Here is a 25,259-nt window from a genome sequence, read left to right as displayed (position 1 = left end):
GAATCATCTGACCCAACAGTCTCATCAGTGGTCATAGTCATCGATGCACTAGATGAGTGTGAGGTAGACAATGACATGCGGCTAGTCCTTAGACTGCTGCCGTGCTTAAAGGAGCTACGCTCTTTACAGTTGCGTATCCTTTTGACTAGCAGGCCCGAACTGCCAATCCGTCTCGGTTTCTCCGACATGAGTGCTTACGAATATAACGAATTTGTTCTACATACAGTCCCAAAGACAACAATAGAGAGTGATATTTTATTATTTCTGGATCATCGGCTATCGAGAATTCGAAAGGATCGTTTCCTTCCTCAGGATTGGCCGGGAAGTGAAAAAGTCCAGAGCCTAGTGGCATTATCTGTCCCACTTTTCATTTACGCTGCCACTATATGCCGTATACTCGAGGATTCTTATTGGGATCCAGAAGAAAGTATGAATGAGATCCTTTCATACCGCAGTGACGGATCTTCATTGGATGTATCCAAATTGGACGGCACATATCTTCCTGTATTAAACAGGCTCCTCGTCAATCAAGGAGACAAAGAAAGGAAGCAGATTATCAGCGAATTTCAGCAAGTGGTCGGGACTATTGTGACGCTAAAAGCTCCTCTTTCGGCTTTAGTATTGTCAAGGCTTATTGATATTCGAAAAGGCCGAATCTCCTCAAGATTGAATGCTCTACACTCCGTCTTAAGCGTGCCAGAAAATGAGTTTTCGCCTGTACGACTGTTCCACCTCTCATTTCGTGACTTTCTCCTGGATCGGGAGTTACACAAAAGGTCACCATTCTGGGTTGATGAGAAAGATGCACACCGGAATTTGGCAGCTCGCTGTCTTTTTGTTTGCCATAATCGCCTCAAGAGAAATATGTGTGGGCTTTTGAGTGATGGAATCCAACATGCTGAGGTAGAACCCGAAACTATTGAACAGCACTTTCCCCCGGGAACTCAAATATGCCTGTCAATATTGGACTCATCATCTGGTGGAGGGCACGGCACAAAACACTCCTCTAATGCAGGATGCATTTCTGTTCCTCCAGAGCCATTTTCTGTACTGGCTGGAAGCAATGAGTCTACTTGGTCTCATAGACGAAACGGTTGAGACTCTGGGTCATCTGCAGAGTATATTCATGGTAAGTTTCATACATGCCACATTAAATCCATACTTGCTCATTTTATCAGTCTGAACAAGATTCCTCAATTTCCGATTTTTTGCATGATGCAAAACGCTTTATCATGAGCAACCATCAGATAGCCGCCAAGGCACCGCTGCAGATTTATTGCGCGGCGCTTATATTCGCGCCTGAGAAATCAATTATTCGCAAAACGTTTTCCAACGATATCCCCAGTTGGCCTTCTCAGTTGCCGTGGGTCGAAGCAAACTGGAGCCCGGAGCTTCAGGCTTTAGAAGGACACTGTGATATCGTAAATTCGCTAGCATTTTCTCCCGACGGAAAATCCCTAGCGTCTGGCTCCCGCGACAAAACAATCCGGCTCTGGAACACAAGTACAGGCGTGCTTTATCAAACCTTAGAAGGCCATCTAGAATCGGTTACCTCTGTGGCATTTTCCCCAGATGGCCGACTGGTATTGTCCGGTTCGACAGACCACACGATGCGGCTCTGGGATGCAACAACTGGCGCTTTAATTCTCATTCTGGAGGGTCATCATTCCGAAATCCTCTCGATAGCGTTCTCGCCTAATGGTCAAATCCTCGCCTCCGGTCATTATGATGGCAAAATTGAGTTATGGGAGACTGGAGCTGGCACACGACTGCAAGCTCTCGCGGGCCAGGATGAAACTGGTTGGATTTCTTCCGTGGCGTTTTCCCCGGATGGATTATTGCTAGCATCTGGCAGCGTGACTGGCGTTATTCGTCTTTGGGAAATAGCAGCCGGTACGTTACAGCGGACGATTGCAGGGTTCGTAAAGTCCGTTGCTTCCGTTGCATTCTCACCAGACGGAAGGCTTTTGGCATTCGGTTCTAGTGGAGGTGGAATTCGCCTTTGGAACATGACAACAGGCGCAATACACCGCACCTTCGAGGCCGATTCGGGAGAAAACGATGTTAAATCAGTGGCCTTCTCTCACGATAGCCAATTGTTGACATCTAGCTCGAGTGACAAAAAAGTACGCATCTGGAATACAGCCTCAGGAACTTTGCAGAGCACTATGGAATGCTGCTCAAGGTATATAGATGCCGTTTCATTCTCTCCCAATAGTCAGCTGTTAGCATCTGGCTGCAGTGATAAGGCTGTCCGAATTTGGGATGTCGCGGCCGGTCTGCGACAACAACAAAGACGACAAGAAGACTCTTTAGACTCCGTGCAATCAGTCAAATTTTCGGATGATGGTAGACTTCTCGCATCGATCTCTGGACAGAATAAGACTGTTCGGCTTTGGAATACGGCAACCGGCGCGTTGGAACACACTGTTTGGCATAGGCACGCGATTTTGGGAATGGAATTCTCGCACGACGGCCAGATTCTAGTATCAATTTCCAGTCAAAACAACAAAGTTCGACTTTGGGACACGGTGACGGGCACACTGCAACAGTCTTTTCAACATAAATCCCCAATTTTGCAGCTGGAATTCTCCCCTGACGGCAAATCATTGGCATGTGGGTATGATGATACGGTTGTTCTTCGGGACATTGCTACAGGTGTGCTCTATCACACTTTAAAGGGCAATTCTTATCCGATTAAAAGGGCAATCTTCTCATCTGACGGCAAGCTACTAGCGTGCAGGTACTCTGGTCATGAGGAGATCTTAATTTGGAATATAATTACGGGTGCGAAAGAGCAGACTTGGACAGTCGATGACATCAAAGATCGGGATATGGATAAAGGAGTCGATGGATTGGACTTTTTCCAGAACGGATCTTTCCTCACGGATGATATCGGAAACTTCAATCCTCAGTCAAGGTCTGCTAGTTGTGATTCTAGCCTTTCGGAGAAAAAACGGGGAATTTCCTTGCTAGAAGGAGAGTGGATAGCTTTGAATGGCGAAAAGGTGATGTGGCTTCCTCCAAAGATTCGGCCAACCTGCTCAGCGACGCATGGTCGTGTATTAGCTCTAGGTCATGCTTCAGGGAGGGTTACTTTCATAGGAGCTTAAGTACAAAGCTACGATTCCTTCAGTTGCCAATCTCCCCCTCCTACAGTGACTTGCTGCTTTAATGTATTGGTTTGTAGGGGCTGTGTAGTAGTGAATGAGCTTGTTTTTTGATAAGGCTGAAAACTGGGACTGAATTCTGGCAAGAGAGTGTATGCTCAGTCGTTGTCGTCTGAATGCACTGATTCTATGAATGGTCCCATAAAGCACCGAATCTATGCATTTCCTGGTCAACGCCAGAGGCCATACGGCTCCCGGCAGGCCTTCCACAACTTGATCGTACCATCCTCGCTACCGGTTCCATAGAGTTTGCCGTCGGGTGAGAAGCTAACGGACCAGATGGGGCCGTGGTGTCCTTTTTGTACCTCTGTGCGAAAGAAAAAAGAGCGTTAGTATTAATCGGAGCAAAGGAAAAAAAGCTGAAGCTGGAACATACCGAGTTCTTCGTCGGTGTTCAGGTCGTAGACTCGGGCCCAGGTGTCCCCGGCACTACCGGTAACAAACCGGCCCGACTCGGTATTGACAGCGGCACTGGCAACCTCGTATCCGAAATCGGCCTTTTTCAGTAGGCGGCCCGGCGTAATTGCATCAAAAAGATACACACTCTTTCCAGCAGCGACGGTTAGAACGCCGGGGTTATCGGGTCGAGTAGCCAAGGTGTTCAGTTCGCAGGAGCCAATGTTTCCTTCAACGGCTGTCTCGACAACAGAACGGCGCGAGCGCAGGTCCCACCAGCGAATTTTGCGGTCTTCAGCAGCGGTCGTCACGATGTTGGAGTCCCTGTTCCAAACGATAGACTTGATGGTACCGCCGTGAACGCCGGGGCCAATTTCGTAACTTGTTCCTGTGCTGTTATTCTCGCCACCTGTTGGTGGCAAGGGAGGGGAGGAAGTGTTGCTACCACCGCCGCCGCCAGAGCTGCGGGAAAGATCGAAGATGCGAAGTTTCTTCTCTGCACCACCTGTTGCGAGAACTTGGGGGTTCGCTTGGATGGGGAAAGCGATTGATCGCACAACGTGAGCGTGTTGAAGAGTGTGAAGACACTCGCCTGTGTAGGTGTCCCAGACCTTGCTAATGGAGTTGTCAATACCAGATATTCATTCAGAGGGCCATTTGCTTGCTATTTTTTTTTGCCAGCATTTTTGAGTTGAAACTTACGCAGAGAAGTCTGCCGCTGCAGTGGCTGAAATGGCTGTATCGGCAGATAGCCGGGATTGCCATACAGCACCTTTGTGGCCGAGAAATGTGCCGATCCTGATCAGATGTTAATTGGTGGTTCTTGCAACACTTTGCAGCAGTGCAAAGGGGCTCATCATACCAGTCACCTGTGATGCCATCTCGCAGCATGGGATTGTTGTCTGCGAATCGAGATTAGCCTCATCCATGGTGGGGCTCGAAACCGGAAAGGGAGAGAAAAAAAAGGTAGAATCGTGCAAGATACCTTTACAGGCCGAGATGATGTAGTATTCATCTTCGTCGATAGTGTGAGAGAAACTCAAATGGGTCACGGGGCGCGAATGCCCGTGACAGGTGAGAGGAACCACCTTGGGAATATCTGCATAAACATTAGTTTCATGGGAAGGTGCATGATCGGGTTATTTGAAGGAAAGACTCACCGGACGCCATGTTTGAACAGAGAAGATCCGTCACAACGGAAGAGGGAGAAAGTTCAAAGTTTAGAGGAATCGAGAAAGTGAGGATGCGACGATTCGAGGTCGAGAGTTCAAGAGCAGAAACCGCGTGACCAAATCGGGCCGCGAAGGAGAGTGAGCAGAGTGTGTGGTAAGAAAAGTAAAAAAAGAGATTCGTCAGGGTCGTCAAGTCATCAGTACAGAAGAAGAAGCGAACAGTACCAGTGGGATCATGCCCGCGTCAACTACACTGTCGAGTCCACAGAGTCCACAGAGTCCACAGAGCAGAGTCGATTTCGCAGATGCACTCGCGATACCGATATAATTGAGGGTCCCTGGTCACCTGCACGCTGAGGTAATGTGCGTGACTAATCCCAATCCGGTTAGCCGCGGCTGCCTCCTGGTGCTGGCGATGGTTTCCCTTGGACATTGATCAATCAATTCGATTCAATTCAAATTCAATTCAATTGAATTGGTATTATCTTTTATTGTACATAACCAATTATGACTCTATGAGGGTGGTAAATAGCATACACTTTGCTAGGCTCGGAAATATCTGCTTCTTACTACAGTAGTTGCTACCACAGCTGATCATGTCCCACCCTATCCATAGTAGATCCGAGACCGCAGAGCTCACGGCAGACATGGAAACTTGGTGATGTGTTATGGCTATGAGACAGCTACATAGAACTAAGAACATTATTAAACTATGTAATATAATCAGTGGGAATTGAAATCGTATCTGCATAGTACAGAATCCAAAAGAAAGATGCCAGCCAAGTCGTTCTTTCCTTCTAGCAGGTTCGTCATAGCTCCACCGCCCACGTGATCATATGATGCGCAGGCGGGGACCCCAGAACGACTAAAGGACAACAACGGCCAGCGACGCTGCTCTGCATTAATCAGTGCTCCTTTTGTCCATTTCCTTTGGTCTCTCTCATCCGCAACTCCCCCAGTTGTATGTATGCCTGACTTCAAGCTCTCCGCGTCCCTTGAGGGCCATGGCGATGATGTAAGTCCCAGTCTTAGTCCCCCTCCCCCCCCGCTGTCCACCTCGGTCACCGAAGGTACCCCCGACACAACATACTGACCACTACCCCTGACTTCAGGTTCGTGCCGTGGTCTTCCCAAACCCGAATGCAGTCTTCTCAGCTTCCCGTGATGCCACTGTCCGACTCTGGAAGCTTGTCGCATCCCCCCTCCAACTTACGATTACACTATCACCACCCATGGCCAGGCGTTCATCAACACCTTAGCCTACCTCCCTCCCACAGCCCAATATCCCGAAGGCCTTGTCCTTTCTGGTGGCCAGGATACCATCATCGAGGCTCGACAACCCGGGAAATCAGCAGACGACAATGCCGATGCAATGCTACTGGGCCATGCCCATAACATCTGCGCATTGGATGTGTCTCCCGACTCTCGGTGGGTTGTCAGTGGTAGCTGGGATTCGACTGCTCGGATTTGGAAAGTTGGTCAATGGGAGACCGATAGAATTCTTGATGGTCATGAAGGAAGTGTTTGGGCTGTGTTGGCCTACGACGAGAACACCATTATCACCGGTAAGATTGATGCCTCACATCTAACCCGCTCTCTATATGTCTTTACCCAAGAGCTTTGACTCACACACTGTCTTCAGGATGCGCCGACAAAATGATCCGCATTTTTGATACCGCCGGCAATCTTCGAGGAAGCGTCAAGAACTCCGATGACGTCGTCAGGGCCCTTTGTAAGGTTCCAGCATCAAATCCAACAGGCGCACAGTTTGCCTCCGCTAGCAACGATGGAACGATCAGACTTTACACCCTGGATGGACGTTTAGTGGCTTCTCTGCATGGCCATGAGAGCTTCGTCTACTCGCTTGCCGCTCTGCCATCCGGAGAGCTGGTGAGCTCTGGCGAGGACCGCACTGTCAAGGTATGGAATGGAACTCAGTGCGTTCAGACCATTACTCACCCTGCGATCTCGGTCTGGAGTGTTGCTGCATGTGGTGAGAATGGTGATATTGTCACTGGTGCTAGCGATCGTGTGACGCGTGTCTTCACTAGAAGCCCAGATCGAATCGCTTCCCCGGAAGCTGTCCAACAATTTGATCAAGCAGTCAAGGAGTCTTCAATTCCAGCCGAGCAGGTTGGAAAGATAAACAAAGAGCAACTACCCGGTCCAGAGTTCCTCCAGCAAAAGTCTGGAACGAAGGAAGGTCAGGTTCAGATGATTAACCAGCCAGATGGCAGTGTCACGGCCCACACCTGGTCATCCGCAACCCAGGAATGGATAGCGGTGGGTACTGTGGTTGAATCGGCGGGAAGCAGTGGGCGCAAGACAGAATATCTGGGACACGACTACGATTATGTGTTCGATGTCGATATTGAGGACGGAAAGCCACCTCTCAAGCTCCCATATAATGTTTCCCAAAACCCATACGAAGCAGCCACCAAGTTCATTGGAGACAATGAGCTGCCTATTTCATACCTCGATCAAGTTGCCAACTTCATCACGCAGAACACACAGGGAGCCGTCATCGGTCAGTCCCAGGAACCAACACAGGCAGGTGGAGATCCCTGGGGCTCAGAGCGACGATACCGACCCGGAGATGCTGCGTCAGAAGAAGCCCAGCAACCCGCTCCTGAACCACTCCCCAAGGTTCTCCCCCAAAAAACATATCTCTCAATTAAGACAGCCAACCTTAAGGTCATCACGAAAAAGCTCCAAGAAATCAACGGCAAGCTTATTTCAGAGGGTGAAAAGGGCTCTACATTAGTTCCCTCCGAGATCGACCAAGTCGTCGCTTTATGTGGCCAACTGGAATCTGGCAAGGAACTTGCTGACTCGCCTGTTCTCGAAGCCGGCATCCCATTGGTTTTCAGGACCGCCACCTCATGGCCGGCCGCCAACAGACTTCCGGGGCTGGATCTCCTTCGCTTGCTGGCCGCTGCAGCACCTTTTGTCGCAACTACAGAGTATAACGGAGAGAATCTGGTATCAGGCCTGCTAGCCAGCGGTGCCTTTGATGCACCATTGAATCCTAACAACGCCATGCTTGTCGTCCGCACATTTGCCAACCTATTCGAGACCGCCGCTGGTCGGGATCTAGCCATCAACACGTTCGACTTGGTCGTGAATGGTGTCAAAACCGCCCTGGCTAATAGCGGCGATTCACCGAATCGCAACCTTACCATCGCCATCACAACCCTTTACATTAACTTTGCTGTCTACATAACGTCCGAGGGCAGAGAGCAAACCACTGAATCTGCGGAGAAGGCCCTGATCCTTCTCGAGGAGTTGACTAAGATTATCGTCAACGAAAAGGATTCCGAAGCGGTCTACCGTGGACTTGTCGCCCTGGGCACTATTCTCAAAGCTCAGGGAGCCGAGGTCAAGAGTGCCGCGAAGGAAATTTACGAAGTCGACAGTGTTCTCTCTCGGGTCTCGGGATCAGGTGCTGGCAAGGAACCACGGGTGAAGGGTATTATTCAGGAAATGAGAGAGGCTCTCTAAAGAAAAATTATTCTTTGAGAAACACATAGATAGATTCACACTATTACCTCTTAACGACGACCACGCAATGGACTCTACATTCTCATAGTTATCCTTTTTTTTTCGCATGTCATTATAAATCTAGGGTCGTAATGGGGCTGCTCTTTCCCGATTACGATCTGCACCCTCATCACAGAAACTATCTGATAACCTCAAGAAATCCTTCCTACTTAATAGGGGAGTCTCATACTTCACACAAGAAGGAGAGGTGATAGGGTCCTTTCCAATCCCCTTCCTAAAACCTTGCATCGGCATTCACCCCAACCTCCAACACCTGATCAATACCAGGATACTTAGGCAAATCAAGCCCATATTTCTCTGCAATAGCAGGCGTCAAAAAGCGACCACCAATAAAATGTCTTCCAGAGAAAAACTTCACGCAAGGCTTAGGCGCAGAAAGACTAATCAAAGCAGCAGGCATGAATCCCGCCCCAGGACCCTGCTCAGGCGGACCTGTCGCGATATCCCAAGAACTGGGGGCGTCAACGCTAAGCACAGGGACATTTGACTCTTCGATTTGTGAAATTATGGCTGGGAATGGATCGCGAAGGGGGGCCGCCGAATGAGAAGCCGAAGATTGCGTCGATTAGGAAGGATGTTTCTCCTAGTGCGGCTTTGAAGTTGTCGTCGGTTATGAATGGGATAGAGAGGTTTTCTAGTTGGGTGCGTAGGCGGGTGTAGAGTTCGTTTTTGCCTTGTTTCGGGTAGTAGATTGAGGGGTTGTAGCCATATTGGGCTAGATGTCTTGCGGCTACGAGGCCATCGCCGCCTGTTTGGTGGTTGGGTTAGCTTTGTAAACTGGGTGCTGGGTTTGTGATACCTGAAGCTAGGTGGATGGGGGGAGCTTTACCATTGTTTCCTGGTCCGCAGACTACTAGGACATTCTTTCCTGCTGAAAGGGGGTGGATGCGCCAGACTTGTTATGTTAGAATTGGATTCGATCGATTGTACTTGGCGATATAGTGAGTGCTCGCTCACCTGCTTGCGATACGGACAGGCCGGCTAGTTCCATCAGTTGGTCTAGAGACCACCCGCCCATTTCCATGAGGTCTTTGTCCAGAGAGGCAGCATCCTTGGCGGAGATTGCCTATTCATGAGTTAGATGAATTGCGTCCAGATGATTCTTTTCAAGCATACCTTTAACGACATTGCGGCGGTTTTGCTGTAACGACGAGCGGTGGGGAGAGAGAAGCGTCTGAAGAGGATTCGGTGGAACATATAATGTATGTTCCGCTCATTCAAACGTTTCGGTTATCCTTTTCAATTCAATGCAGTGTGAAAGAAAGCAGCGTGTCTCAAACCTATTTAATTGAAAAGACAAGAAGCAGGTTGATGTATACCTCGTTGCATCATCCCCGCGGGCCCCGCTATTCCTAGTTGGGAACTCGGAAAAACCCAGCCCCGAACCTCCTAAGTTTGAACTCCGCAAAAGTTGATCTTCAGTATTCCGGGAATTCGATCATTACCACCACGAACACCACAACCGCCGCCATGGTCCTTCGAATCCGGTTGGCACGCTTCGGCAACAAGCATCAGCCCTTTTACAACATTGTTGTTGCGCAAGCCCGGTGCGTCCGCTCCCACTCCAATCCACTCCGATCCCGACTTGCGATCTGCCTTTCCTCCGACAGCATAGACAATCTGAACTTCGCGCAAACCGCCGCTCCGAATGGATTGGCTGGATGTGCAGATTCAATCGACAATTGCTGCTACAACAGTATGGAATTGAGCATGGCTAACCTGGCTACTATAGATCTGCCCGTGGCTCCAAGCCCCTCGAGGTCATCGGCACCTACAATCCCCTCCCGGCCGCTCGCACCGATGCATCCGACGCGGTCTCCGCGCCGCGCGCATACAAAGATATTACTCTTGACAAAGTACGAGCGAAGTACTGGCTCGGTGTGGGAGCGCAGGCCAGTGACCCTGTGTGGAAGTTATTGAACCTGGTGAGTCGAGTTGATCCTACAAAAAGGATGGGATAGGATGGAATGGGATGGATGGCCATAGACATGGTTATCTCGTCTTCATTCTTTCGTGCCCCCATTCCCATTTTGAAAGACTGTTGCTAACAATTTCTCTAGGCTCGTCTGGTGGAAGAGAAGCCCAAAACCTACAACAAGGCATGAAATGATGTCGGAACCATAGCCTAGCCACTTTGTCTCCCACGGGACCTGATTTCAAGTTGCATGACTACATTGCTGTGCAAAAGCTTTTCATGCGGCATCCCATCCAGAATAAGTTGGCGGTGGACGCGGCGTGTACTTTTTTCTTCTCTTTTTCGACTGGCATTTCGCGGCGTTTTGTGAACTCTTTGGGAAACCCTGGGCCTTCGGATCCCGTCTATCTAGCCCTATGTATATTATGTGACAGCCTCGAAATGAATCTGGCCTTGCAAAAGTCTATTCCAGAAAGTAACCGGGATGTGATGGGGGGAGTGCTATACTTTTGTACTACCATACTCCGTATCCGTACTCCGTACACACATGGACAATAGGGCGCGTGGGGAAAAAGCAACGGCCTGCTCCGTATCGGTACAAGGTACAGTATACCCTAGGGTATACACAGTATACAGAGTACGAGTACGAGTACAGAGTACAGAGTATGGGCAGGTGCCACTGTAGCTAACTAGCTAGCAGCGGTCATAAACGCGTCACAACACAAGTCGCGAATCAGGAAAGCACGGCCAAACTCAGGGACGACTAGGCCTACACAGCCATTCGCTACATCCACGGCCCAACCACACCAACTGGCGGCGTTGGATAAGCCCAAGCCAGTCGCGCAGGCGGTCCAATCCGAAGAGGAATCGGGATGACGAGTACAGTCATTGGTCCACCCTGGAGGATCGCCCGTCCTTTTGAGTTTGTAGATTCCATGGGCGCGCCAGCAGGGGCTTTTGTTGTGTGTTTGTATTGTAGGGGAGGACCCATGAGAGATGTACTACTTGTATTGAATATTGGGGCTGTTGATTGATTCTGTGTCATAGGCAAAGCGGTCAGCTGCCTTTCTTTTCCCCAGATCAACCCGGAATGTGCACGGTCACCCGAACGCCCTGATGTGTGCCCACCCTCGCGTTGCCCCCTTTGTTGGCTTGCGGCGCTGCGGGTTGCGGGCTCTTTGACGGGTTCACACGAGGTGGATGTGCAAGGAACCCAGGCCCTGGCCCTGTGCGGGTCAGTAAGCAGCAGCAGAGCATGCTCGTTCCATCCCGACTTCGAGGCGCCGATCGGGGTCGAGGCCGAAGTCCAATCGATGGCGCTGATTGCCGCAGAGCCGAGGTGATGCCTTACCCCCCTGTTAATAGTACATACTAGTCGTGTCCCTACTCCCTGGTACCTCTGGCCTGCTGCATGTCCGTTGAAATGTCAGCTCCCGGCTGCCTGGGACGAGCTATGGCCGAGGCTTACTATACTGGTAGTGGGCTACTCTGGTCTCCCCTTAGTGTGATATTTAGGATGCTAGGCTTGCTAGTGGCTAAGGTACCGGGTTCGAGTGCATAAGGAGAGACAGAACTGCAGACTGCAGTCTGCAGTCTGTGCATTTATAGATACTTCGTATCTATATGATATGGTTCCCTAGAATAGGCTGTAGGCTGTAGGCTGCTGCATGGTATGTCAAGTGTAGAGAATGTACTCAAAGCCTTGACCATGACCTACTGTGATTCGGACTAGGCAGAACAGACCATTGTAACCCATCACACCAATTCTAGAATCTCCAGCATTCCACACTAGGGACACGCACTTTTCCCACGTTCTGCAAGCGGCCAGGTTCCCATCTGGGAGAGGTGTAATGGAGTGACCGTGTATGGTAATTTTTGGGGTGAGTACCCAACTCCAGTATGGATCCCTGCGCAACGACAGGGGTCTCACCCATCTGTATGGTACATGTACTCCTGACCCCCCGTTTGAGGCGCGTCGTGAAGCAGATCCATGGATCTGGCACTGGCACCGGTGGACTCCTCGACCGTTCCGGACTCTTTTCTCTCTCTTCTCCCTGCTCTCCTTGCCCCTTCCTTTTGCCCCCCTCCCTCCTATCTCTCTCTCTCTCTTGTCTCTTTCATCATTTTCCATCCCCCTCCCCCTCCTCCTCTACCACCCCCCCCTTTTTGCATCCATCTTTCCTGTTTGGCGTCGCGCAACTTCGCTTCTTCTCTCTACTTTCTGTCGACATACCACCTTCCCCGGTCTTTCCACCTGAACCCACACGCGCTCTGTCGCATACCGATGAAACGGTGCCTCGACTTCGCGACCTTCGATTGAAATCGCTCCATTCGCCGACCCCCCCCCCTCAAACTTCATTTCCACAACTTCGCGCGCCGCTTTCTATACCGATCGCCTATTCGCGCGCTCTGATCCGAAATTCGTTACAAGCGACTCCTGTTCCGTCGCTGCGCTGTTGGGACTGTTGAACTTTCGTCCGTGTCGCGACAAGGGAAAAAGCAAAATTTCTCGACACCATCTCAACACCTCGTGAGGTATGAGCAGCAGCTCGAACCAGTCCACTCGCACGAGTCCTGGCTCTTTCGGAACGACCCAGCGCACCGAGTCGGTTTCCTCTGGCTCATCGCCCACACAACTCCCTCCTAAGGCGCCGGTGAGAAATCAGCATGCGATGTCGACCGACGTGTACAGTCCAACCGTCTCGCAAGCGCCCAGTTCTCTAGCTCCCACTTTCAGTCATCCCTTCTCGCCTATCGGCTCCTCTTCTTTCGACAGCGGAATGCGCCTCGGTGATTCCGACCGCAACGTCCAGGCCCTAAATGGCCTGGGCCGCACCCCCCAGCGGGAGCGGCGCGATTTTGATGCGCAAACTTCCGCGCAACACCAGTCGCGAAGCTCTTCGCAGCATGCTCCTTTTCGCCAAGGATTTCGTCGACGCCGATTTCGTCAACTCCGACCATCCGGAGGACGATGGTTTCCTGAGCGCGATCGCCCGTTTCAATACCCTCCCCGCCGCCGAAGAAGCGCGCGCCCTCCTGGACGGTAAACCAAACTCCAAAAACGACGCGAAAATGGTGGTGGAGATGTATCCTGGCGCGGTCGGCTCCAATCTCTCCAACACGCGTCGCAACACAATCGATCACACCGCGACCCGTGGATTGTTGCCTGGCTCGCGTCAATCATCGCGTTTCAATGGTACCTTCCAAAGCCTGGAGATTTCCAGACTCTCCAACCCATCGAACCAACCCATCGGCGAAGGCCTTCCCTCTGCGTCCGAGTCCGGTTCACGTCTGCACAACCTCTTCTCCCCACAATCTCCGATTGGAAACGGTGTTGGCGATCTTCCTCGAGTTACAGGCAAGTCCATGATCGATGAGGATCCCGATGAAGAGACAGGCGAGTTGCTCAAGGACCCGGTGGGCTACGCGGAAAGTGGACATTCAGCATCTGTCTCGGCCCCGCGTCGGTCAACCAACCCCCAGATCCCGACCGGTCGATTTGCCAATATGTCTCTCTCCACAGCCATGTCATCCCCGCCCCTCCCGAACTATGCCTCTGGTGATCCTCGGCAACGCATGAGCAGCAACGGTCCTCAGTCTGCCTACCCTAGCTCAGCCACCCACAGCCATGGTCATAGCTTCCCCTATGGCAGCCAACATACACCCCGTCATAGCTTGCCTGCTGCGAATCCCAACGACCTTAACCCACCATGCAACACCCTCTACGTCGGTAACTTGCCACCAGACACCTCGGAGGAAGAGCTGAAAGCCCTCTTCTCCAAACAGCGCGGTTATAAGCGACTTTGCTTCCGTAACAAGCAGAATGGCCCTATGTGCTTCGTGGAATTTGACGAGGTCGCCATGGCCAGCAAAGCACTCAACGAATTATACGGATACAAGCTGTCTAATAGCGTCAAGACCGGCATTCGCTTGAGTTTCTCCAAGAACCCTCTGGGCGTCCGTTCAGGCCAGCCTGGTAGCATGAACGCAGGGAATCCCCTCTCGGGACCGGGCGGAACTCCTACTGGCAGCAACCTAGGCAGCATGCACAGCCATATGTTTTCCTCCGTTAGCGGCCCACCTCCCGGCCTGGCTGCGCCCCCTGGTCTGGCGATGCCTATGCCACAGCGAAACGGTGGTGGCAATCCCATCCACGGCGGCCAAGGTCAAGGCCAGGGTCACCCTCACGCCATGATCGGTAACAATAACTTCAATCACAACTCGGGCCTGGGGATCCGGACCAACGGAGGTAACTCAATGATGATGTCGCCGCCGCCTAGTGGTACTCCCAACAACAACGCGGGACCGAATATGAACGGCTTCAATACCTTCTACCCCGATTACATGATGGGCCGTTGAGGCTCAAAAGCATTATATTTGAGATAATGTCCGGCATGTTTGATGAACGAACTATGGGGTATTTGGCGCATTGGGGGTTCCTTTCTTTTCGCGAGTTAGATCAGCATTCGGCGGCTGCATACCTCTCGGGAGTATTGATTCGGGCTCTGCTTTTTTGTCTTTTTTGCCTCTAATGTCTCTTTTATTCAGTATCTCTGGCTCTTGCGTGTTGCGATTCCTTTTTTCCCCTTTTTCTTACCACTTTGTGCTTTGCTTTTCTTTTGCATGGGGACTCGGGCGCACTTTTACCATTCCTTTTTCCACTTATTGTTTCCCTTGGGAGGATTTGCATTTCAGGTCATCGTCAAGTTTGTATTCTTACTGTGGTCGGTGTGCAACAAGCGCTTGCACGGCGCATTCTTCTGTCCACTATTTGCGTTCTATCATCACCACCTCATACCCTTGCGTTTTCTTGTTTGCTATTTCTGTTTTATTATGTTTCCTTTTTTTTCCTTCGCCCGCGCGCTCTCTCTCGGCTTTGGCTATACGACTTTTCCAATTAGCTCGAGATTTCTTTTGTCAATGGCTTTGTGTCCGAGAGCTTGACGCGCGGTGTCGCCTATTTCAAACCGTGATTCCCCTTTACATCCTATTCTGCGCTTTTGTCATGTTTTTATCAATGCATTTTCAACGCGAACCGGAAATGGAATTTTTGCTATTTACCTTGCGCTTTTGCAATTATCAACTCCCTTCCAACCTATGCAAGTATTCGAAGAAGTCTTCTTCTCTCCTTTTTAATTTCCCATGGCTTTAACTTTGCCCAAATCTCTTATCGTCTCTTTCTCTTCTCTAGGGTTTCTTTCTTAGTCATCCTTCGCTTGTCAATTGGATGTCATGAGCTACGGGATATTTGTAGCCTCAATTTCTTATCTAATTCCACAGGTGTCAAGGGAGACGGCAGGGGGTTTTCATCTTGCCTATTTTTCGTCCTATCATACACTCCCGGCCAGCGATGGACAAACAAGAGAAACGGCGCGGCGCCTCGGTTATCTGCATCACCTCGTCGGATGGTTGCATGGTGTATGTGGCATGGCATGGACATGGACATTGCTTTACCAGCGAAGACGCTATAAACTCGCTTCCGATCTCGTCCAGAATTTTCCTATCGTTTTATCTCCTCTTACTACCGGGCGTTGCGGTTTATTGTTTCAGGGCATCGCAGATTGGGGATTGGAGGTCGGCGCTATCGCGTGTTTATTTCGAGGTCGTTTCTTCTCTTCTCTTCTCTTCTGTTTTTCATATTTGATATCTTCTGGATCTGGGTATGGATAAAATGAGGTGTCTTTATTTTGTTTTCTCTTCTTGTTTTCCTCTTATTAGTTATCTTCAATTTGAAGGGAACTGTTTGCTGATGGAGCCGATGCTGATGCTGAAACATTCGCCTTTATTTGTACTTGATACAATGGACTTTTATCGGGTAGCCTATTTCTTGCTTCTCTTACCTGTATGCATAATAGTTGCCACAGAATTGTGAATTATACCAAATAGTTAGTTAAGAAGGTCTCAATCATGTCAGTGGTTCTGAGTGGCCGGGCGTTGTGAATAAGACTCGGAATGGAACTTGAAGAAAGCTTACACGTTCAAGTTTTTTTCCAAGGTGTCCTGTGTCTTTTCTTAGGTGGCTATGTAAAGTAAAAATTCATGTGGCTAACTTGAGGGTAAATCTCACTTGGAATGCGTTTCCTATTAGCACCATTAGGTACTGCCTTCAACCTTGGAGCCCTGGAGGTTAGACCAAGTGATTTCAGACCTTGAAAAACCATCACGGATTCAAGCTCTAAAACTGAGATTCGCCTGGCGATAATAGAAGTTTGAAGCCTAGTGGACTCGGATGTAATGATTTCGAGCTCTGAGGTTCAGGTTCAACTTCAATGTACCACTAGTAGTATTATTAGAGCGACTAATCTGAGAAGTATATATAGCGTTAACGGGAGAAATTCCCAAGGTCCGCTTAGTATATTCACGATGGTGAAAAGTCTATTAAACCAATATAATCCTAACGTAATAGCTATCATTAGACAATAATAACCGTCCCAGATATTTCCACAGTAACTATATTTGATTCGGATTGTTGATCGCTATCTAATTTCCAGGACGTTCCTGAGATGCCCCATAAGTATACGATGATCACGTGACTCCACAACTCAAGTCAACTTTTCCGCGCCGGAAAGTTTCTGCCACAAACATAACTCCAACCCTCACGACCTCCCATCCACTAATTGCCGCATTGGCTACTGAGGACTGCTCTACTTGCTGTATTCTAGTACAGCAATTGGAATATCGCATTTAATATTGTTTTATTCCACGATTCCCGGCTTTCCCGGGGTCGTTCTCAACACATCCAAGATGGCCCCCCGGGTACAGAGCCGGAGCGTGTCCAATCTTCTCCCCTACATCACATCTTCCTCCTCCTCCACATCATCCTCTATTCCCTCTCTATGCTCCTCATCACAATCCTCCCGTTATTTCTCTGCCACCCCGGCCCCACAGACTAAGCTTCGTCGGCAAATGTTTGAATGGCTGTCTACCCAAGGATCCGGTCTCAAGCACCACACCCCTGGCGAGACCAACTACTTGAGGATGGCGGATGGCAGCCAGTCCAACAGACCATTTCCGAACAACATGACCTTCATCAGCGAGCCTGTCCTCAGCGAGGAGCTCCGGAATGAGGTTTATTTCCGCGTCAAGGAGCAAAAGAAGAGTCCACGTGCTGTCAGTGTTGAGCTCGGCATTGACATGAACCGCATTGCTGCCGTGGTGCGATTAGTTGAATTGGAGCGGAGGCAACGAGACAAGGTAAATTTCGATTCCTCCCCTTTCTTTTCTTCCTTTGAATTTTCCCATTCACCACCCCCACGGACGCAAAATGATGAGACACCAAAAAATCGATTAGTCTTGAAGACACAGGCTTTGCTTGACTGGTTAAAACTCCCTTTTTACTGATACAATTGCTGTCATCCCACCTACTCTGGTTTACACATGCATACATTACATGGCTCGGTGACATGGCTAACATATCTCGATCCATCAGGGTAACTCTCTAGCATTGCCATACGCTCGTGCTGTGCACGAAATGGTCCCCACCACCCCCCCTCGCCCAGGCTGGCGAGCGCCAAACCTACCACGAACCTATCAACGACCTCCCCGTCCACCCTGCCACTGGCGCCCAGATCTTTTACCCTGTACCTGAATCGCGACCTTTTACCCGTGTCGACGCTGGCCGCGTCTTCTCCGGTGCCCCAACACTAGAGAAGAAGGTCAGCGACAAGATCACACACCCCTCCGACCTGGTGGAAGATGTCATCCAGAAGCCCGGCTCCATCGAGTGGGTTGGAAAGGGTGACAACGCCCGCCAGGTCCTGCAGCCGGCGGATGTGCGTATCCCGCACCCACAGCTGGTCCAACTGGCCCGTGACCGTGCCGCGTTCCCCGAAGAGCGCCGTACTGTTACCCAGCGCCACACGGAGCGTCTGGAGCGCCAGGAGAAGGCCGAGAAGGAGCGTGCCGCTCATGCGGCAGAGCGTCGTAACCGAAATACCGAGACGATTGAGCCTCAGGATAGCCGCTTTAGCTTCCGTATCAAGGACGCTGTCGTCAGCGAAGAGACTGTTGGCAAGAATGGCCGTGCGCCATGGGCCCCTGGTCGCCGCTACGGTGTGCCGACTAATGATCGCACCCGTGGCACGGTCAAGATCCCTACTCGCGTCAATGTTTAGGGTTGATCTTGACTACTGCGCTTATTTGCGCCTTGAATCTCCAAGGAGATCTTTGTAACATGTACTTATACTGTATGGCGGTGTTTCTAGTCGACCTTGTATCTATACCAACACTACCAACCATAACATGGAATTTATTCATATTCATATTCATATTCATATTCGCGTGTCATAATTTGCAATATGCCGTCCCGCAGAGCAACCTTTCTCCGAAATGGTATCAACAATAAGCAAATGTTCACAGTTCCCTTTTCCTCCAAAACTCCAAAAATAAAGTCCGTTGACTTCGAAGTCCACTTGGAACTCAATCAGTGAACCTCCCCAACGGAACGGCACCTCCCTCTGCCCTTGCGCATGCCAACCCATCCAGCCAAAGCATCCGACTCGGGTTCCGAGGCCGGTTCTTGCGTGAAAAAGTCTCGAATGGAGGTCATAAGGCTCTGAGCCCAGGAAGTTGTGTTTGTATTTGTAGCCGATGTCGCGGCGATGGTTGTGGTTGTGGTATCACCACCAGAGACAGTCGAGGAGGGCTGCATGGTAGCCAGAAAAAAGCAGGCAATATGCGGTGAGGCGAGAGGAGGATTTATAGAGGAAATACGAAGAGCCGGCTGATCGACAAAGCCGTCCTATTTTGTAATATATCGTTTCCAAAGGAGACGGCTAGTAGTAGGTAGTGGCCGATTTATTGAAGCCGGACTGAAGAAGCAGCGGCGAACTTGAACCAGAGATATGAAATCAGAGCGGGGGTGAATGTGAGGATCCGTAAAAGAACAGCGTAGAAGAGCCGAGCTTGTGATATTTAAATAGCTTCTCATGCCACATGAGACTTGCAGCCGCTGGCATGCGGCGCGGCCTGAACAAAGCAACGAACAATCATGCCGTACAATCAGCTCCACGCGCCACATTTTTTGCTGGCCCACGGGTGGGAAAGCTGTAGGAGCCATGTACACACGTGCAAATCCAAGCAAGGGGAAATATCACGCCGGGAGAAGCGAGGGGAAAAGGAAAGCAGACTGTCGTCTTTTCCCTTGTGATTCGGTGGAAACCTACTTCGTATTTGTCTTTGCTAGGTATGGTAGGTATGGGGACGCACTGACCTTAGTTTAGCTAGCCTTTCTTTGGGTAGGACATGACAGATTCACTTGAAAGGTTTAAGATCTGGCATTGGGCAAGAGAGGCGAATGCAAGGCTGATCAAAGGGCATATGACACACTCGCACATGAATGCCCCGCTTTCCCTCTTGTCTGATCTGGGAACTCTAGAAGACATCACATCCAGGCCATGCCTGTCTTCTACACGAGGCGGCTTTTGAAGATCTTTGATTTTTGGTGGTCTATACACCTTTGAAAATGGCGGTGGGAAGGTGTATTTAGGCGCCGGAAGACTGGTTGATCTACGCTGGGGCAGGATAAGGAGCGGAATGTCTAACAGTACGGAGTATCCCGTCTGCTTCGACTTGCAAGGTTTAGATCGACCGGTCTGGATCGCGCGATTATCTGACGATTATCTATTTGAACAATGGAGAGGAAAGTGTTTGATATATGTGTTATGGATATTGCAGGACTGATTGCTTTTTGTTTGGCTTCGTCGCAGCTGAGGCTGGAGGTGCGGCGCATGGCTGGGGCGCTCTAGTCCATGCACCTACAAGCTACTGAATCGAAGTATATCGAGGATCGTAGATTTTACAAAGGTTGCGGGGATAAGGTGGAACACTGGACCCAAAAAAGGTTGATGAGAGACTATCCAACTGCATACAATACTATACATAGTAGATAGACCCTTCAAGATCATCTCGGATTGTATCCCGTAGACGTCACAGGAATCACCTAGTAAGGTGTCTGCTGGTGGAAGTAGTTCATGATGAGCTTCACCTGCTCCGGCTTTGCGATAGGCACATTGCCGAAATAGTTTCCAAGCTCCATGACCTTCTGCGTACCCTTGGCACTGTTGGGAGACCATTGGGACAACGAACCCTTGCCGGTATACGAGCCACCCTGGTTAGGGTCCAGAGTCTTAGCGAAGTTGGCCCAGTATGCCGACATTTGCTCTTGAATCTCGTAATCCTTCTCGGTGAAGGGGTAGGTATCGGCGTTGGCGTAAAGTGCGTTCAGGGCGTACATGATCTCTGACTGGTGGAATGCGCCCATGTCCTGGCCCGGAGGAGCGTGAGTCCAGTAATAGGTGTAGAAGTTGGAGGAAGCAGACTTATACCACTCCGTTGCGTAGGCCCAAGAGCCAATTAGAGAGGTATCGCGAGCGGCGGCATTCCAGGCTTGGTTGGCGATGGTTTTGTTGTTATGCGCTGGGTAGAGGTGGAAGTATTGGCTGGAAAGATTGCCATACTTGAGATTGCACCAGGAATCATATTCCTCGACAGTGTAGTCGTTTGTGGGGCTGGCACCGGATTCATCCTTGGTGTTACCAGTAATCACAGGGACGTCGTTGGCAGGTCCGTTGAGAAGAGTCTCAATGTACTTCTCAGGCAGGACGTAGCCGTCGAGAACGGGCTTGAAGATCAATGGATATCCTGCGGAGATAGCAGTCACCCACCAGATAGACTCATTACCGACACGGTCCTGGGAGCCGGTTAGGAGGGATTCCATGGAAAGAGTACGCATCTCGGCAATAGTCGAGACGTTGTGAGCTTTGATGTAGCTCTTGCTGTGTTCGATACCAGTAGACATGTTGACGTAGGAAGTAGCAAGACCGGCCAGCAAGGTGTCGTAAGGATATCTGATTCCAGACTCAGAAATGCCACCGTGGAAGTAGCCCTTGAAGAGGGGGCTGTTGACGGCATGGTAGACTTGGGATGAACCAAAAGACTGTCCAGCAACGGTAACGCGGTCTGGATCACCTCCGAAACGAGCGATGTTCTTCTGCACCCATTTCAAAACTTCCAGCTGATCAAGGATACCGTAGTTGCCGGAGGTTTGGTGTCCGGTAGCCTTGTATCCCTCAGCATTAAGTTCCGGGTGGGCAAGGTAACCAAAGGCATCGTCACGACGGTTGAAGGTAATGAGAATGACATCCTTCAGTGCCATACCTCCACCATACCACCAGGCATCATTACTGGTCTCATCAGAGCCCTGATTCCATACCATCACAGGCAGATTTGCATCCTTGGTGCCAGCATTGGTCCAGATGTTGAGGCTCAGACAGTCCTCACTGATGTCGGCAGTACCCTGGCTCGGACAAGCAGGGCCGAAACTTGTAGCCTTCAATGTCTTGTTCCAGCGCTCACGGGGCTGAGGGGCCTTCCAGCGATTCTGGTATCCAGTATCAGCGGCGAAAGGAATGCCCAAGAACGCGGTCACATTTGACTCGGAGGTCCCAAAGTACTTCTCAAGAGTTGACTGGTTGAAGTATTGGTAACCCTCGACTGGTCCGTAGGATGTCTCAATGACTTTATCCCATAGCTGAGCTTGGGTGACTGCTGCACCCATCGCTAGGGAGAAAAGACCCTTGGTGGTAAAGGAAACCATTGGGTTGGATTCACTTCAAAAAGAAGTTTGAGGTAAGAATGGTCTCTCGGCTGGAAAGGGTGAATGTGCGGTTAGAAACTGGCGATGCTCAAGTTAAATACCCGGGTCCTGCACATAAAGGCCTGGTTCCAAGTGGCTCGACCCACGGAGTAAACGTCCCACAAAAAGACTCACATCCATGTTCAACGTTTGATCTTGATACGCCGTTCCCGAACTCCCGAAGTTGCAAGACTGCGGATCAGAAGGTGTGGGGACTCAGGTACTATTTAGATGACGAATGTGGCCCATACTAGTACTTTTAATTGAACTCACATCCAGACTGGTATATGTACATAGGCTTGTAGCAAATTCATGCGATGTTTTTCTCTTCAACATTTTTTAGAGGGTTCCTCTTGAATTTTAGAGGTACTCAAGTGGAAAGCAAGTCTCACGGAATCTATGAAAATCTAGCAACAATGAGCGAAGTTGACAACTTCATTGACTGCCAAGAACAATCATTAAGTACATACATACACACAGCCCGAGAAAGAATGGAGATTCCTGAAGATCGGCCCCCAATTAGTATACTAAAACCGAGCCAAAAGGGGCCGCGTATGCTGAAGAGCCCTCGCGTTCTTAATTATATCTCCGACAAAGTCGGCCTGCCCTACCCTATGCAGAATCTCGGGCCGAGTCCACTCCATGCAGGTACGCACATCTTCTCAGCAACTGGTGCCTGATCCGGATCTAGGGGTATGGGGTATATTCTGAGTGTACTAGTACCTTCAGCCACTGCATAACCTAAACCCGATGGGTGTTTCACAGTACCTGGGTGTGTTGATCAGGGAAATGTCATTAGCCCCGATGCTGAAACCAAAGAGAATCCGAATACGAGCAGTTCTGCTGGTCGTTTGACGTTTTATGACCTTCAAGTTCTTAGGTGAATGATTTATCTATTTCTTTTTTGCCAATACATTACAGTGAAATGTTTCTAGTTGGCCATTCCCTAATAGGGTTGCCTTAAAAAAAATCGATGAAATTCTATAAGCAGTGCGATAAAATCAACCAGTGCCGAAACAGAACACCAATAGCCAGATCCGTTTTTAATCCTTCGAGTTTAGTCAGATGCAAATGAAAACCTGCAATTCTAGAGCCTTCAAGTTTATGAGGTCATCTACTGCGCGCCACCACGTCCACCGCGGCGCCCTCCCCGGCCACGACCACCTCCACGGCCACCTCCACGGCCGCCGCCATTTTGACCTTCACGCTTATTGACAGCGCCTCTTTGGTCCTTGCGACCAGCCCCGGGGCTCAGCGCATCGCGACCGTTGCTCTTAGAACGTTCACGTGGGCGCGACCGGGAGGAATTGCCTCCTCTCAGATCAGCTCCGCTTGCGTAGTTGAATCCGGGGACACCCTTCAGGCCCATCTTGCCGATGACTTTCTTGTCCATCGGTGGGGCCTCGGGGCAGGCCATACCGTTGATGGCTAAGTCGTTTGCGAGTTGGACAAGGCCGGCTTTGTCGAGACGGACTTGCTTCAGAAGACCGGATCCAGCGAAGAAGCCGATGTAAGAAGAATAAGCGCGTTGCTTGGTTTCCTCATCAACGGCATACATGGCTTGGGTGACACTATTAGCACACGCGAGAGCGTCCTCGTTGACCTTGTCGGAGTCAGGGTGAGGCTTGATGGGTAGGTGGCGGTTCATTTTCATAAAGAAAGACTCGGCTTGAGTGAGGAGGATGATAGCGCGGCCGTCGTTGCCGGCGCGAGCTGTACGACCGACACGGTGAACATATTGCTCGCCGTTCGATGGCAAGCCAACCTGAATGACTAGATCGACGTTGGGGAAGTCCATTCCACGACCGATGACATCTGAGGCAAACATAATACCCGAATCCGCTTCCTTGAACTGGGCGGTGGTTCTTGTGCGAGCATTCTGGTTAAGTCTGGAGTGAATCTCGAAGACCTTTAGGGGGGTTAAGCCCTGGGAGAAAACTCGGGCAAAAAGAGCAACCATGTTGGCAGTGACTCCGAACACAATGATTTTCGAGCACTTCTTAATTTCGAGGTTGAGGAGAGCGGTCAGAGAGGTAAAGGTTTGCGCCACGCCGGGGATTAGAACGTGGTACTGGGGAACTCTCTCGTGGGTAGGTGTTTCGTTCTTTTCGATTGTTGAAATGTTGCTATAGCCTTGCTTCAACACAATGCTGATCACGTCCTTGACCTTGGGTGGAACGGTGGCCGAGAAACACATGCCCTGCCAGCCGGTGCTCTTGTGAGGAATGAGCTGAAGAATCCGCTTCACATCGGCGATAAATCCAGTCTCAAGCATCGTGTCCGCTTCATCCAGAACCAACGTTTGAATGTTGGCCATCTTCTCAGCTGTCGACTCATCAGAAAGATAGTCCTTGAGACGTCCAGGGGTCGCCACCAGAACGGATGGGGCGCCCTTCATGAAGCGCGAATGAGCCGATGCACGGGCAGTACCACCAACTGCGATATGGCACTCCAGCGGCCTTGCGAGTTGTGATGTGAGTTGATCGCATGATTTGGCAATTTGTTGAGCAAGCTCTCTGGTCGGGGTGATGATCAGGATAGCGACCTGGCCCCTTGGAACTGAGTTGCCTTGAAGAAGACAGTGCAAAGCCGGGAGCAGGAAAGCGAGAGTTTTTCCAGTTCCAGTCTTGGCCTGGACGAGGCAATCACTGCGCCAATTGGGAAGTTCGGTCAAAACACGACGTTGGACGGGCGTCATGGTTGCGAAGCCCATCACGTCGAGAGCCTGCAGGAGCTTGGAATCCAGCTTTCCAGCCATAGAGGAATATGGCAGAGCGCCATCGTCGATTTTGAGACCCTCCATCATGAAAGTGCTTTTGTGTTTTCAAGTTGAAGGAGAGTAAGTTCACCTCACTGTTGGAGGAAAATTTAAACACGTGACCCGGGGCTGGCAAAGAGTTTTCTTTTTTTTTGGTCATTTTAAATTTTTCATTTGCCAACGAAATTTCTTCAAAGATAAGAAACAGATAATTCGCAATTTAAATTACAATAGTTCTAAACAGCAGTTTGATACTAGTCATAGTAGACAAAATTGTATCGTTTTATTATGATTCGCCTTCAACAGAGATTTTGTTGCCAAGCAATCATTTCAAAATAAACGCTTAGTCAGTCAAATCCAATTGGTCGACGGCCCCACCGCGTCGAATATTCCAATCCTATTGGCTGATTTTAATAAAACTGCATGCCTTATTTCTTCCTCGCGGTGCTTGATAAGTTTGTGAGCCAAATACACCCGATTTTGAAAGGATATTTGATGTGACATGATATTTGAATTTAATAAAATAGAGACATGTCATTTCCCATTTTATGAGTAAAATAATTCATGTGTAGCGAGCGGTATCTTAGATACTTGGACATACAGAGAACTTATGGTTCTATTTTTTTGGATTGTTTGTTTTTTAAGACACATA

At 50.0% G+C, this 25,259-nt stretch overlaps 10 protein-coding genes across 10 annotated transcripts; 5 read left to right on the top strand and 5 right to left on the bottom strand.

The window, feature by feature from the left end:
* Positions 1-1,232: 1,232 nt before the first annotated feature.
* Positions 1,233-3,113, top strand: N7509_005738 (WD40 repeat domain-containing protein; the record flags this gene model as incomplete). The annotated part of the gene is made up of 1 exon (XM_056630375.1): positions 1,233-3,113. The coding sequence occupies one exon, from the start codon at positions 1,233-1,235 to the stop codon at positions 3,111-3,113; it is 1,881 nt and encodes a 626-aa protein (XP_056489677.1).
* Positions 3,114-3,340: 227 nt separating this feature from the next.
* Positions 3,341-4,736, bottom strand: N7509_005737 (WD40 repeat domain-containing protein; the record flags this gene model as incomplete). The annotated part of the gene is made up of 6 exons (XM_056630374.1): positions 3,341-3,477; positions 3,547-4,181; positions 4,269-4,364; positions 4,429-4,468; positions 4,552-4,665; positions 4,727-4,736. The coding sequence occupies 6 exons, from the start codon at positions 4,734-4,736 to the stop codon at positions 3,341-3,343; spliced, it is 1,032 nt and encodes a 343-aa protein (XP_056489676.1).
* Positions 4,737-5,705: 969 nt separating this feature from the next.
* Positions 5,706-8,239, top strand: N7509_005736 (WD repeat PLAP family protein; the record flags this gene model as incomplete). The annotated part of the gene is made up of 4 exons (XM_056630373.1): positions 5,706-5,753; positions 5,851-5,928; positions 5,979-6,303; positions 6,381-8,239. 4 exons carry the CDS (start codon positions 5,706-5,708, stop codon positions 8,237-8,239), a joined length of 2,310 nt encoding a protein of 769 aa, XP_056489675.1.
* Positions 8,240-8,766: 527 nt separating this feature from the next.
* On the bottom strand, positions 8,767-9,427 carry N7509_005735 (NADHX epimerase; the record flags this gene model as incomplete). The annotated part of the gene is made up of 4 exons (XM_056630372.1): positions 8,767-9,047; positions 9,099-9,194; positions 9,257-9,365; positions 9,416-9,427. The coding sequence occupies 4 exons, from the start codon at positions 9,425-9,427 to the stop codon at positions 8,767-8,769; spliced, it is 498 nt and encodes a 165-aa protein (XP_056489674.1).
* Positions 9,428-9,769: 342 nt separating this feature from the next.
* On the top strand, positions 9,770-10,404 carry N7509_005734 (mitochondrial 37S ribosomal protein bS16m; the record flags this gene model as incomplete). Its single annotated transcript, XM_056630371.1, has 3 exons — positions 9,770-9,846; positions 10,032-10,224; positions 10,360-10,404. The coding sequence occupies 3 exons, from the start codon at positions 9,770-9,772 to the stop codon at positions 10,402-10,404; spliced, it is 315 nt and encodes a 104-aa protein (XP_056489673.1).
* Positions 10,405-13,034: 2,630 nt separating this feature from the next.
* Positions 13,035-14,573, top strand: N7509_005733 (uncharacterized protein; the record flags this gene model as incomplete). Its single annotated transcript, XM_056630370.1, has 1 exon — positions 13,035-14,573. One exon carries the CDS (start codon positions 13,035-13,037, stop codon positions 14,571-14,573), a length of 1,539 nt encoding a protein of 512 aa, XP_056489672.1.
* A 2,385-nt stretch (positions 14,574-16,958) lies between these two features.
* N7509_005732 (mitochondrial 37S ribosomal protein mS45) lies at positions 16,959-18,328 on the top strand (the record flags this gene model as incomplete). Its single annotated transcript, XM_056630369.1, has 2 exons — positions 16,959-17,504; positions 17,657-18,328. 2 exons carry the CDS (start codon positions 16,959-16,961, stop codon positions 18,326-18,328), a joined length of 1,218 nt encoding a protein of 405 aa, XP_056489671.1.
* Positions 18,329-18,636: 308 nt separating this feature from the next.
* On the bottom strand, positions 18,637-18,864 carry N7509_005731 (uncharacterized protein; the record flags this gene model as incomplete). The annotated part of the gene is made up of 1 exon (XM_056630368.1): positions 18,637-18,864. One exon carries the CDS (start codon positions 18,862-18,864, stop codon positions 18,637-18,639), a length of 228 nt encoding a protein of 75 aa, XP_056489670.1.
* A 1,290-nt stretch (positions 18,865-20,154) lies between these two features.
* N7509_005730 (carboxylesterase/lipase family protein) lies at positions 20,155-21,810 on the bottom strand (the record flags this gene model as incomplete). Its single annotated transcript, XM_056630367.1, has 1 exon — positions 20,155-21,810. The coding sequence occupies one exon, from the start codon at positions 21,808-21,810 to the stop codon at positions 20,155-20,157; it is 1,656 nt and encodes a 551-aa protein (XP_056489669.1).
* A 1,153-nt stretch (positions 21,811-22,963) lies between these two features.
* On the bottom strand, positions 22,964-24,652 carry N7509_005729 (ATP-dependent RNA helicase; the record flags this gene model as incomplete). The annotated part of the gene is made up of 1 exon (XM_056630366.1): positions 22,964-24,652. The coding sequence occupies one exon, from the start codon at positions 24,650-24,652 to the stop codon at positions 22,964-22,966; it is 1,689 nt and encodes a 562-aa protein (XP_056489668.1).
* Positions 24,653-25,259: the final 607 nt, after the last annotated feature.

Source organism: Penicillium cosmopolitanum, assembly GCF_028827165.1.
Source record: "Penicillium cosmopolitanum strain IBT 29677 chromosome Unknown utg000006l:49.0-5199605.0:1.0-5204138.0, whole genome shotgun sequence".
Lineage (NCBI taxonomy): Eukaryota > Fungi > Ascomycota > Eurotiomycetes > Eurotiales > Aspergillaceae > Penicillium > Penicillium cosmopolitanum.
Note: the sequence above shows the minus strand (reverse complement) of the source record. Positions and strands in the feature narration are given on the sequence as shown.